At 43.4% G+C, this 13,891-nt stretch overlaps 1 protein-coding gene across 1 annotated transcript in view; it reads right to left on the reverse strand.

Annotated features, from left to right (window-relative positions):
• Positions 1 to 13,891, reverse strand: part of LOC139923166 (plexin-A1-like) — a 207,235-nt gene that overhangs the window by 98,791 nt on the left and 94,553 nt on the right. Inside the window, exons 4-8 of the mRNA XM_071913885.2 lie at positions 9,425 to 9,525; positions 8,890 to 9,013; positions 8,636 to 8,789; positions 7,941 to 8,040; positions 25 to 139 (exon numbers count right to left, since the gene is read on the reverse strand). Of these exons, the coding sequence (XP_071769986.1) occupies positions 25 to 139; positions 7,941 to 8,040; positions 8,636 to 8,789; positions 8,890 to 9,013; positions 9,425 to 9,525 (594 nt within the window). The remainder of the gene's footprint in view (positions 1 to 24; positions 140 to 7,940; positions 8,041 to 8,635; positions 8,790 to 8,889; positions 9,014 to 9,424; positions 9,526 to 13,891) is intronic.

Consider the following 13,891-nt stretch of genomic DNA (forward strand, 5'->3'; position numbering starts at 1 on the left):
GTGTGTGTGTGTGGAAACTCTCACCTCCGAGGTGTTGACCCGTCCCTCCTGGAAGGAGCAGTCGCTGGCGTCCTGCGTACACATGTGCCGATATTTACACCAGTGACAGGGGAAGTTCCCATTGACACAGGACAGACACCTGGAGAGAGAGAGAGAGAGAGAGAGAGAGAGAGAGAGAGAGATTTAAAAAAGTCAGAGCAGACCAATACATCACCATAACAGACGGTAAAATAAATGTGGTACAAATTGGAGACTGCAAGGAATATTGTCTGTGTCAGGCTTGTAGGAAATAAACATGATTGATTGTTTCTGTAGATTGCACTGTGAACAGTCAATTGCAATGCCCCGACTGGAGCTGTAATTTTGTTTTTGTTGGGTGTCTCAGAACTCAGTTTACCTCTTAAAAACAAGAAACTGCAATTTAGGTGTTTCCATCTGCTGGGTTAAAGTGGAATGAATACATTTCCTCAATGCAGAATGGAGTGAGAAAGCATATCCATGGAACAAATGGAGGGAGTCTTTCAAGAATTCATTAGTATTGGGCAAGTGGTTATTTTTTTTTGTGTCAGCTAATATCGGCCATATTGCATGCTGTCCACTCCACAAATACCTGGGAGCGGCAACATTTCTGGGAAGCTGTGGTTGACAAATATTTTATAGGCGAACATCATTAACATCATTATTAAAAACAACAAAAAAAAAACGTTTTCGCGAAAAAACTTTTATGCGATATTTGCAGAAATGTTGTCGAAATTTGTCGTTTTCATTCAGCATTTCTAATTTGCTACGTTATAATTCGCACAAAAATGCTCGCATGAAAACCCAGCTACTACGATCCGAATTCTTCATAGTGTAAATGTGCTGAGGCACAATCGTTGCCAAAGTGCAATACAGGCACAAATGCAAGTGATGTGAAGGAAGAGTGGAAATGGGAAGCGTACGGATTCAGATCAAAAGGAACCCCGCCATGGGAGAAACGTATCAGACATTCACAGGCCAGGCATGGACGTGCATCAACGCAGTCTCATAACATCAAATGTTTATGGCCAAATCTCAAAAAATCGCATTGAAGTGACAAGTGTAACTGCGGCCTCGCGCATTAAGACTTTATTCCAGCTGTCAGCGAGGCCGAGGCGGACGCTGAAAAAACACCCGAGAGAAGAGGAAAGAATCCTTGGCGATCCACTCCTCCCTTCTTATTCTCCATGCTTGGAGGCTTACAGTGAACTAAGCTGGCAGACCAAGATAAGCCTGTTTTTATATAACACCTCTTTTTTTTTTTGCTCTTCAGAGTTCAGGAAGCAAAATGAATATATACACATATAAACATGGATTACCAAACACAAACAAGGCTGTAATGGCTACCAGAAATAGAAGGGAAGGTTGCATAAAATACAAAGGCTAGGTTTGAGTCTATACTCTGACACCAGAAGTAGAATTACTGTAACGCTCTGCTTCAATTTAGCACAGTGTTTCGGTCGTTCTCAATGTGAAACAAGTTGAATAGATCATTAGCTATGCTGAGATACTGTACATCTTGCTCTTTGACAAAATATGGGTAAACAACAGTGGACTGACCATCTAAAATCATTAACGGCAACTAAGAAACAACATAATGGAAAAGAAACGAAGAGCTAGCAACAGTCTTTCTACACAAAATGTTAACTTTTGATGTCATTACCATGCTAGTTAGCATCAGCATGCTAGCTATAGCCATCAAGGTTAGCTTTTGGGCTTGTGCTGTTGTAAAAACAGACAGTGAATGCTGTGTGCGGCCACCATTACTTATCTAGCATTTATTGTTGTCAAACATTTTCTTAATGCTATGGAGAAATCATTGATAACCATTACTTGCTAATTAGCAAATGGTAACAGTTTTCTTCACTTCAGTTGTAGTGATTAACATAATTCTTTTCTTTTACTTTACCAGAATGCAATTACTAATAAAATCCACATTTAAACTAGCTAGCTATAAAAACTGGAAAATAAGTATAGGTAGGCCTACTTCTCCTCTAAATGAAATGTACAAAGTCCTGGAAATAAGCTGCCAGTTCGAATGCATAAAAAGTAATATTCGCAGGTACATACTGTTGTTGTAATTCCCTGCACAACCGTGAAAGGGCGGACTTGAGCACGAGCACTAGCTTTAAGTACAACAAGCCCTGGCTTTGCAAATCGAGTCTTGTGTCTTGTGTTTTTAACTAAATTCCCCTTATCTTGGGTGTCCTGGTGGCTCAGTGGGCTAGGCGCATACCACCATGTAAACGTGACATCCTGGGTTAGAATTCAGCTCAGGACCTTTGTCACATGTCATCCCCCTCTCTCTCCTCATCTTTCCTGTCTCTCTTCACTTTGAACTATCTAACAAAGGCGAAAAAAGCCAAATCTTTAAAAAAAGAAAAGCCAATCCTCTTTCCCATGAGCTGTCACTCTACTCCACCAGACCTCCTAAGAGCCAAAGTCTTTTCACCAAAGAGCACACCAGACGATTTCATGCCCTTGGTTTATTCGGAGATTAGAGGGTTAACTCCTAAATCGCCTGTGTTGAAGTGACAGACTGAATCACAAGAGAGGCTTCATAGAGCCGGCGATAAGCTAGTGTGACTAGCCTGAACTGCGGTGCGAGGTTTATAATCAATGGCAGTGGATTTCCGTGGGGAGAGGGGTGGATTGAGGTTATGCTAACAGTCTGATGTTTGTTAGTAGAGCTAGTGAGCCAGTTCCTTCTCACTATTAACCCTGGGGTCTATTGATTTCTCTGCTGGAAGGACATTCGCGCAAATGTATGTACGCACATTCACAGGCATGGATATGCATGGCCGCAAACACAAACGGACACACACATATACACACAAGCCATTGCCCATGATGATATTGCAGCAATTCCTTCGGGTCACCTGGGCAGTGGAGACTTGTCCTACAGTAGAGCTGTCAATGCCTGGACAAGTGGCTTGGGTTAAGTGGCTGCACTGCTGCAAAGTAGTCAATACAATCCCCTGCTATTTAACAAGGCCTAGCAACAGAGCCGGGTCAAACGCCTTTTCATCTTCTCCAAGCTTTTGTTCTAGCCCGGCCGGATCGATGGAACAAAGCTGTTGATATGCAAACAACGGCCCAGCACCAACGCACGCGGACGGAGTAAATGATCGTACGCTCGCTGCTGTGTGGAACTGATCGTTCCATTTAGGTCAGCGTGGATAAAGTCACAGATAAAGCTGGATAAAGCCGCTATTCTTTGCCTTTTATCCTGTGGACCAAAGCTCATGAAAGCATGTCATCATGTGCAGATAGAAGTAGGCCGGTGGCTCATTTTGGGCCACAATCCATAGTTTAATAAATCAGGAAATAAAGCTTTTATAATTATTATTTGAATCAGCCTTGCATGTGGGTATTATAAATAGAATCTGAGTGATTAGTTTGACATCATATCTCCCGGTTATTTTCATGTGGAGATTGTTTAGAAGACAGATAAGACTGATTTTGCTATGTGATCTATTAATAGGCCTCTTTTGTGTTTTATCCGATAAAGCTCTGTTACATATCCAAAGTGAACAGCGATAAAATGACGCATACATCGTTAACTTATTGAGCACAAGAACCAAATGAAAAATGTAGCTTCCCCTCATGGGACTCTGGCTCATTATATCATATTACTGGTCTTGTCATGTGTCCAAAAGCAATGAGTCTGTGAAGCATTCTCTCTCAAACCGCAGTTTAATCAAACCAGGGCCACCGTTAAAGTAAATTGGAGTGACAACTTTTACCTCAAAAATGTAGAGTAGACTAGACAACTGGTGGTAACATAATTGCACAGAAAAGTAAAAACTCTAAACTACATTTCCAACAAGATAGCAGAGTTCACGAGTTGTTATGGGATAACATAGCTGTGATTTGAATCGCGGTCAACCCTCCAGGCCTGTGCTCGGAACAGGGGGGCGACAGCGAGCCGGTCTGCCTGGAAACGAGAGCCCTTCCTGGGGGCCGGAGTGTGGGCCGGCCCCCTCCCTCGAGTGGTTCTTTTCACAGCTCGCAGCTCTGCATAGATTTCAGCCCTTTCATATTGTAATGGTCATGGTGGCCTGCGGCTGGGGCGCTAACCTTTTAGCTGTGTGGGACGCATTATTCCTGACACAATGGGCACAATCTCCCTCGCTCGCTGACACTCTGTTTTATATCTCTATCTCTCCCTCCATCCCTCCCTCCCACCCGTCTCTTTCCTCTCCAACTCTGAATCTCACTTCCCCTTCTCTCTCTCTCTCTCTTTTTCCTGTCTCTCTCTCCCTCTCAGTGTGTCTCTCTTCCTTGCCCGTCTCTTCCCTCCAGCTCTCTCCCTCTCTCTCTCTTTTTCTGCACCTCTCTTTAAAGATGCATTATTCCTCCTCCCGCACGCTCAATTAAACTATTCCAAACCTCTTTTTTAATGCAAATTTCTAATATTGTAACAGCGTATGTAAATAGCTCGCAGGGTAATTTGCTGCGCCAAGTCTGTGCCTTCTGTCTCAGCGTCTGTGTGCGTGTATGTGTGTGTGTCTGTTTATGTGCGTTTGCATGAGAATCCGAGTGTTTTCGTACGAGAATGTGCCGCGCCTGCCTCTGAGCGTGTGCGCGCCTGTGTGTGGAAGTTGCGCGAGGGTTTGCGTACATGCCCGTCTGGGTTCTCGCCTGCAGGCCGTTCGTGTGTGTTCGCGTGAGTGTGTGTGTGTCGGCTTTCGTCGGCCCGCCCACCGCGCCACGAGGAGAACTCCGCCGCCCGGCTTCCCGCAGACGGGGTCGGAGAGTTGAAAGGTGGCGGCGGGGGGGGAGTGGCCTATAAAATGTGGGTTTATGTTACAGCTGCTGCGGTAATAACTGCGCCGTAGTTTACAGTCCTGCAGAGTCCTGAGGGGGCCGGCAAACCCGACTTCAAAGGCTGAAACAGCAGCGGGCCTGTTTATGCAGCAGAGAGAGGAGGGCTAGGTGGGCTGGTTAATCAGGGGTACAGAGTGTAAACACACACGCACACACACACACGAACACACACATATACACATGAATAGACACACATAAGTAGAGATATGGTGCTACACAAACTCTGCTATCGCTCTTTTTGCAGTCGGCTTTGCACACATGCGAAAGCGCACACACACACACACACGCACATACACACAAAGATGCACGTACGCGCACACATAATCACACATGAATACAGATATTACACTGCTATCACTCTTGTGCTGTCTGCCTTGCAAACATCCAAAAACACACACACACACACAAGGAAATACACAAGCACACACGGTGCATAAACACACACACACACTAATGCACATACACACACCCCTAATCACACACAAATAGAGACATACTGCCATCACTCTTTTACTCTGCCTCACACACATGCAAAAAAAACACTGCACACACATGCACACACACGCACACACACACACACACACACACACACACACACACACACACACAGAGGATGAATCACAGCCATTGAACCAGGCCTGGAGGCCTTGAGAAGTGGCCCAGGTGAGCACTCTCTCCAAGCCCTCTCCATTATGGCCGTCTCCATACAGGCACCCAGGCTAGAGCTAATTAACGGCCTATTACTATGCAGATATATGCAGGGCCAAGAGCAGAGCACAAGCAATAAATGGGCTTGATGAACGAGAGGATGGAGAGGGTGGAGAAGGGTAAGAGGGAGAGAGCAGAGGAAGAGAAAGAGAAAGGAAGAAGAGTGAGGCAGGAGGTAGGGAGGTGCAGGTGATTTTCTGTTGCTTATCCAGGAATTGCAGCTTATTCTACTGCTGCAATCACTGAGTAGCTCTGCGTTTCCAATCTCACGTCCCCCCTTCCTTCTCTTTTTCTGTCTCCCTGTCGGTCTCTCTTTCCTGTCCTCCTCCTCCCTCCAACTCTCTCCCTCTCTGTTTTTCCGTTCCTCTCCTTAAACATGCATTACGCTCAATTAAGCTAAACGGAACTGAATTAAGCTTTATGCCTAAAAGTAAATGCAAGTGAGGAGAGGAGAGACACGGAGCTTCGGCGGGAGATAGAAAAGGAGGGAGGGATGAAAAGATGGAGAGAGAGCATCACCTTGTAACATGTTATCTGAACAATCCCACAGTTTCTAATGCTGAAAACATATGTACACCTGGCAGTAACAGGCATATTTGGTGAGAGAGAGAGCGAGAGAGAGAGAGAGAGAGAGAGGGAATAACTAAGCAGTGAAACCCCAGTCAGCAACTTCAGAGAGCAGCTAAGAGTCACTTAGGCGATGACATTTTATTTATTTTCACTTAACCTTTACTTAACAAGGCAGGTCAATTAAGAACGCATTCTTAATTCATTATCAGTCTGATCTCACTGCCTCTCTGCCTCTCTTCCTCTCTTCCACTTTCTGTCTACTCAATTCAAATCTGCTTCATTGCCATGACAGGCAAAAAAACCTATGTTGCCAAATTAATATATTATAACAGATTAAGACACTCATATGCACAAGGGCGATGCAAAAACACACAAAGTCAATCTTTCTCTCACCAACGCTGAATCACCCAAGAAATATTCCAATTTCGACTCAGGATAATCCATTTCCAAGGAAGTGGCCTGAAGTGTTTCAGCCTCACAAGCTTGACTGCCCTTACAGCAAGGTCTTCATCGATTTATCATTTCACTCAACAGTAGTTCCCTCACTGCTTGAGATTTAATTAACTAATTGATTGGCAAAAGGCTTGAATACATTGAATAATGAGATGGAAGAACTCACAAGCTCTTTTCTCCATTTGTTGTAGGAATTATGTTTTAGCGCCACTGCTTTTGTTAAGGAACCCCCATCACCCGTCTAGTGACCAAGGTTTTCGAGCAGTCTGCACCTTACTGGGTGTGTGTTCTCTTTGTATATTTAAAATAGCTTGTTGAAAACCTCTGGCAGTAGGTGCACTGCAAAAATCTTCTTCACAAGGCATTTAGTCTAGTATAAACTGTGAAAAGAAATCTGCCAATTTGGTGAGATAATTTCACTTTCACTTTCCTAGCAGTGACAAACCGATCTACCACTGAGCATGTGCAGTGCATTCTAAGGGGTGAAATAACCATTCCAGAAGATTTTGAGCTACTCTGCTACTCACTGAGGAAGTGATAAAAGCAGCTAAGTAAACGATATGGTATTATTTAAAGACGAGTAACACACTTATGCATGGAAAGTGCACACGCCACTTTCCACATAGAAATTGGTAGGCCTATTTATAAAAAAAGAACGTGCTGTATCTTGGTATCTCCACGCAAGCTTTCCACTATGCCAGACTTTTATGAGTCAGCTGAGCTGAATCTGATATAGCAAAGTGACAAAGAGAAGGATAGTGACAAAGAGGCAATTTTTATTTGGAGCTCTAATCTTTTCAGCGCACCATAGTAGCTCCATTAGGTCTCAATATGTGTGATAACATCCTGTTATCTACAAGCATAATTTCTATTATAGTAAATAGGCTTCATATTGTCACCATATTGCACAATAATGTGTGAATAAGAATAACACACATCATAAATTAGACCTAGGCCTACTAATGTGTGATCACTCAAAATCCTACCTGACAGGATGGGCTACCCTAGTCTAACCACATTTATACAGATAAGTAGTGTCTGACAATATGAACTATTGAAAAAGAAGTGTTTAGAGAAAGAAGTAATAAGATGAAGAGTATTGTTAAAACCTTGAAATAATCTTCGAGAACATTTGTCTTTAATTCACACAGCACAACGCCTGAGTCAGTTTTGTCAATTCAGAACTTAGGATCACATACGATCCTTTGAATGAGGGCCATAGTTTGTTTTAATTTTGTCCCATCGATTGTATCAGGAGTAGATGATTGTGTCCTATTAAGAGTAAATGTTAGTTTTTTAAATGACAGATATCTCATTTTGGAACAAAACTCTTTCAGGAGAGAAAATTCAGGAGAACTTACGATTGGTGGACGCTGCAGTTGTAGAAGACAAATTCCACACTGGCAAACTTCTTCCCCGTCTCCCTGGACTTCAGATACAGCTTTATCACACGCTGGTCACCTACAAGGAGTCACAAAACACCCGCCACATGTACATCATCGGTGTCCTGAGGCCATTTTTTTTCTTTCCCCGATTGTGCTTTTTTTCTGTACTGTACAACTGACATTATCGCCAAAGTGTATGGAAAATGTTTCATGACCCTGGGACCATGCCAAACCCCAAGCAATACATTTTGAAATGTTAACAGCCTCATTTTAGGTGTTAGTTGTCAATTCCTGAAACGTTGACATTTTGGAGCTACAAGGTTTCTGCTGGATACTGAAAGTAAACAGAGCCGTAAGCAGAGTCTATCTTATTCTTAGGGAAGTCATTCATTGGAAGAAAAATGGAAAAGAAAATGGTTTGCATGGTTCAACTGTATACAGTATACATGTGTGTTTTTGCGGGGTAAATTTGCAAATCGTCTACTCAATTTGTCATTTGGACAATCACAAGGAAAAGTTCAAGAGTAGAGAAAGCAAAATCAAAAGGACCCCATCCACTGGTTAGGAAATGTGTCAACCAGCTAGTCGCACATATATGGTGTTACTTCTCCCTTTGATTCCAGACTTTTAGGACACCGTGTATTTTTGAATGCAAGAATGTTTCCCTTTACCCTGGTCACGTGTGATGGGGGCCACGTCTTTTGTAGAGGGGGACAGGCAGAAGATTCGTCCGCCGTAGATCCGTCCCTCCGTCTCCACATAGTCCTCAAAGGAACAGTTAACTCCAGCCGACAGACTGGGCACGTTCTGCGCCTGGAGCACCAACTAGGAGGAGGGAGGGAAGAGGATAGGAACATTTGGTATACTTTATTAAAGGCACAGTAAGTAAGATCTTGCATTCTTGTGACACACCAACACAATGTACCTGCACTTCAGACATGGTGACAGAGACGTTGTCGGGTTGGACGCCGAGTCGGACGCACTGCTCTACTCTGGTGGTGAAACGCTGAGGCTCCTCTGCCCTCTCACAGCGATCCTTCCTCGAACAACTTGAGAGAGAGAGAGAGAGAGAGAGAGAGATTGTATGGAGGATTCTTGGAGATCCATTGGAGATCCATTCAAATTCTGCATAGTATCACAGGTAAAGTTATTCTAGGAGTCAAATATGGAACTATTTCACATACAGAGCCAACATAGACAAACACCCAACCGACAAATAAAAACCTTGGTGCAAAAGTTGCTACAAAGTCAAGTATGGTAATACATTGCTTGATGGTTTTTCTTGTTTGCTGTGATATCTTAGTCATATCAAATTTTAGATATTAATCCAATTCATAATCCTGACAACATTACACAGTAATGTACAGTACAGTAATGTAGCCACTGAAGAATACATTACTGCATGGATGCAATGTACTGCAGCCTGACATCATGTACTCAATGGTATGCTGAAGACTTACACATTGTGCAGCACACACCAGCCACAGTGAGGGTCTCCTGATCCCAGACAGGCTCCACAGGAGGTGTACTGCTCACAGCTCTCCACTGGCACACGAGTGACCTGGAAGGAAAACACACACACAGGCACACACACTGTTAACATCACCTTCAAACAGCCCTGTATGGAGTGTATAAACAGGATCTACTGGAGGTGTACAATGCCTCCACTTGAACATGAGATTAAAGCAGCGAGCACACAGTGAATATCAAGCATGGAGATAAACAGCTCTGTACAGTATATAAACAGGATCTGCTGCTTACAGCTCACACTGTGAGTGGGTTAGCTGGAGGGGATATAAAAGCAGCTTAAACACATGCAAACACGCATCTGGGTAACGTCACACCCTGTGACAAACATCCCCGTATGATATATTGTGTACTGGTCACAGTTTTCCAGTGGAAAACAAATTATGTGGAGATGCACACAAGCTGTTCTCCTCAAATACAGAAAAACAGCCTTGCACAGTTTCTAAACGGGATCTACAAGAAGTAAATTCTCCACTGGAACTGGATTTAGCCTGAATGCAACCTTAGATCCCCGGACAGCGGCCTTCTGGTCATTCCTAAATCTAGATTTGAGATTAAAGGAGACCAGTCCTTCTGGTTATTGCTAAATCTAGACTAAAGACTGAAGGAGACTGGACCTTGTGTTTGTTACTAAATCTAGACTAAAGACTGAGACCGGACCTTCTGTTAGTTACTAAATCTAGACTGAAGACTGAGACCGGACCTTCTGTTCGTTACTAAATCTACACTAAAGACTAAAGGAGACCAGTCCTTCTCTCCATTAACAAACCTCGACTAAAGACTGTGACTGGACCTTCTGTTCGTTATTAAATTTCGACTAAAGACTAAAGGAGACCAGTCCTTCTGGTCATTACTAAATCTAGACTAAACACTAAAGGAAACTGGTCCTTCTGGTCATTCCTAAAAAAAACTGAAGGATGAATGCTTCCCCCCTGCAATGTCATGAGAGTTTAGTGAAGAGTAACCAACTAAAATTTCAAATGTCAGTGTCCCTTTAACTTGTTGCTGGCACTTGTTAAGGCAATAATGATTGTCATTCACTTTCCAACATCTATAAATTCATATCTGACAGGTTGCCAGATAAGACAGCTTTCCCCTTCACAGCTTTGCATATTCTTTTAATGCATTGTGTTGTTTTATTGTTTTCCTCTGTGGTACTTGGAGATTTATTTCCTTTTTTTTTTTATCATTTTCCCTTGTAGCATTTTTGAGATTTGCTTTTTAATGAGATTTTTCTCTGGTAGCACATTGATATTTGCTTTAAATGAAAAGTGGACTGCAAATGAAATGCGCCATTGTAGCCGCTGTTGCCAAGCGATTTCACTGAAAAGCTGAAAGCGTCGAGAGTCTGTATTTTGGAGGCTTTTCATGCCACAAAGTTACTGTCGCTCAAAACACTATTCAGACCGTTTGCCCCAACTGTCACCACAACAGCTCCAGACACATGAAGGCCTGTCTGTCTAGTTTGCCTTATCATATTTCTAGCTGGGTACTGTCAAGAACTCTAAACTTACTTCCAAAAAAATCCATGAAAAACACAGGAGTGGTGGCATTACTTTTTCTTTTTACTTTTTTCTTCTATCATATTTTTTAATTAACGGCCACATCCGGCTGGACAACAGGTTTCGGCACGAGCCTTCACGAGAGCGTCATTCACACAACACCTGGCCAAGTTTGCTTAATGCTCACGCCTGCTTTGCGAAGAGTGCGTCTTTGTAGTTAACACCATCCAGATACACATCCAGGATTACTCCTTTGTCCCCTAAATCTCTACCAGCTGCCGTCTGTGTGTCTGCACGACTATTAAGATAAGATGAAACTTTTATGATTCCTGTGGGGGAATTGGGGGGGGGAACTTGGATATTACCAAGAACATCAAACCACCCCGTCCCATTTTACCTGACTGCTCTACCACCAAAGAGCTAGCTGAACATCGGGGGGAGATAGTGAGACAGACAGGAATTATCATTTAAGAAGTGTCCAAAAAGCTGTCTTTGCAGTTGTCATGTATACAGGCTGTGCTCTGTTGCCGCCTGCGTCTTCACCGTCCGCCATCTGTCCGGGATTATCAGGGAAGCGCGCCGCACCTTTAATTTCGCCCAGGCTTTCGGATACTCTTAAGTCAAGGAATGATCCTTTAAGAGAGGACATTTTGAAACGCTTTAATCATACCGGTGCGCGCTCAGGTGTACTCCGCTCTCCCTTAAATCTCCACCATCTCCAGCGTAACAGCGGGCATGTGTTTTATCTCGACCTGCTGGATGCCGCTCGCAGGTGACAGATGGATTGGCAGACAGGAAGCTGCCTCAGGCAAAAAACTAAACACACACACACATCGCTGACCGCACACCAGCATGGCAAGTTACTACTGGACCAAATTGAGTGTGTGTATGTGTGAGAGGTTGTGACAAGGTTTCCGGGGCAGTTCTTGGGTGCTTCAACGCAGCTTTGAGCACCCAACACACACACACACACACACACATTCCCCTCCAGCTGCCTCAACCAGGTGAAGTATCACATCAATAATGCTGCAGAGACAGGGGGCACACCAGGTAAGCTACAAGGTGGTGAGGTTGAATTGTAATGGCAGCTACCGGCACGGCACTGCAGAGACCTTCACACAGGAAACTCTACCTTCATGCACCATCTTTTTCCCTTCTAATCGTTCATATAGCATATCAGGCTCTTTTTAAGTCTCTTACCTGTATAAGGGGCTGCTTAATGAATCTGACAGAAATGTACATTTTGATATTCATGTCATCATACACTTCAAACATGTTAGGAACGCTGTTTAATGTAGACATTGGAGTCACTGTTCAAGGAGACTTCAAAGTTATACAAAAGCGCCAGCAACATGGCGACCACGGTAGAACCTCTCATATAGTGATAAAATGGCTCTTCTATAGGGAAAGAGTTTTGTTTTTTCTTTTTTTTCCTTCTTTTTTTGCATAGGCTTGTCTTAATATGAGAGATGGTAATATGTCCAAAAATCTATCCATGGAGAGTAGTGAAAATAATACAGTATATTTTCAGTTTATCTTATATTTATTTATTTATTTTTCTTCCTGTATATGAAAGTTGAGTATGTATTTATATCAGATTTAGCTAAATTAATATCATTCAGCTCCATTCTTAAATATGAGCAAGCAAAGGCCTTTTTGTGGTGGCGATATTGTATATGTTCCTAATATGCTGGTATTTATTAAGTTCCATCCATAGACAGTAGTAAGAAAAGATCTTTTCACATAGATAGTCCATCTCTAAACGACGGCTAGATGCCAGTAATCCCTCAGATTCATCCTTAGGCAGTATAGCTCCACCTGTGTTACTCTGATGCACAGTCAGACACAATGGCCTATGGCAGATTCATTGCATGATAATAGTAACCAGTGTCTGATAACTATTATAATGCTATCATTACCAGGCACAGGCCTCTTACAGGACTCCAAATAGCAGCAAATGGCAGTCATTACTCGCGTTGGACAAATACCATGCTAGTAATACAGCCTATTGGATGGAGAGAAAAAAAAATGTCATGCTCAAACACAATAGCCAGGGATAGAAGTTTATTCAGCGGGGTTTTGTGATAGCGGGCAGATGATGTATTCCAATGCAACAGTTCAATTATTGAGTTTTAGAAAGCAGATAATGGGGAGGGAGACGAGAGATGCTCAGCCAAAGACTCTTTGTCTTACCGAGGAGGCTGGGGAGTGTGCGTGTGTGTGTATGTGTGTGTGTGTGTGCATGTGTGTGTGTGTGTGTGTGTGTGTGTGTGTGTGTGTGTAAGTGTAAGTAAGTAAGTAAGTGAGAGCCACCTATTCATATTAAATATGGCATTTTCATCCCTGGCCTATTTGCTGCTATGCAGGGGAAACGCATTTATCTACGGACAGTGGAGGGAGGGAGGGAGGAAAGGATGCGGAAATTAGGAGACAAAAGGGAGAGAAAGAGGGGAAGAGAGAGGGAATGAGATCGCTGCAAAAAAAAAAAAAAAAAAAGAAGTCCATTGTAACAATTCATTTCATGTCGTGTTCAGTCTTCAAACTGTAGTTTTTTTTTGTGGACAAACATCGTCAGGTTCAGTTCCTTTTTCTTTTTTCTGTTTCAGTATCAAGAAGGAAAAGAGGAGGAGGGAGGGGGAGAGAGAGAGAGAGAGAGAGGGAGGGAGAGAGAGAGAGGGGAGGGAGAGAGGGGGGGATTTATTACAAATAAATAACAGCCACAAACGAGCCTCTCTCATTTGGGTCACGATAGAAAGGCTCTTAATTTGCCCTGTGGAGTATGAGAGGAAGGGAAAGGGGGGGGGGGGGGGGGGGGGGGGGGGGGGGGGGTGGAGGGTGGAGGAGGAGGGGGGGGGGGGGGGTGTATGAGGGATGAGGGATTCTAGGGAAGGATGGATG

The sequence above is a fragment of the Centroberyx gerrardi genome, chromosome 14, assembly GCF_048128805.1.
Source record: "Centroberyx gerrardi isolate f3 chromosome 14, fCenGer3.hap1.cur.20231027, whole genome shotgun sequence".
NCBI lineage: Eukaryota > Metazoa > Chordata > Actinopteri > Beryciformes > Berycidae > Centroberyx > Centroberyx gerrardi.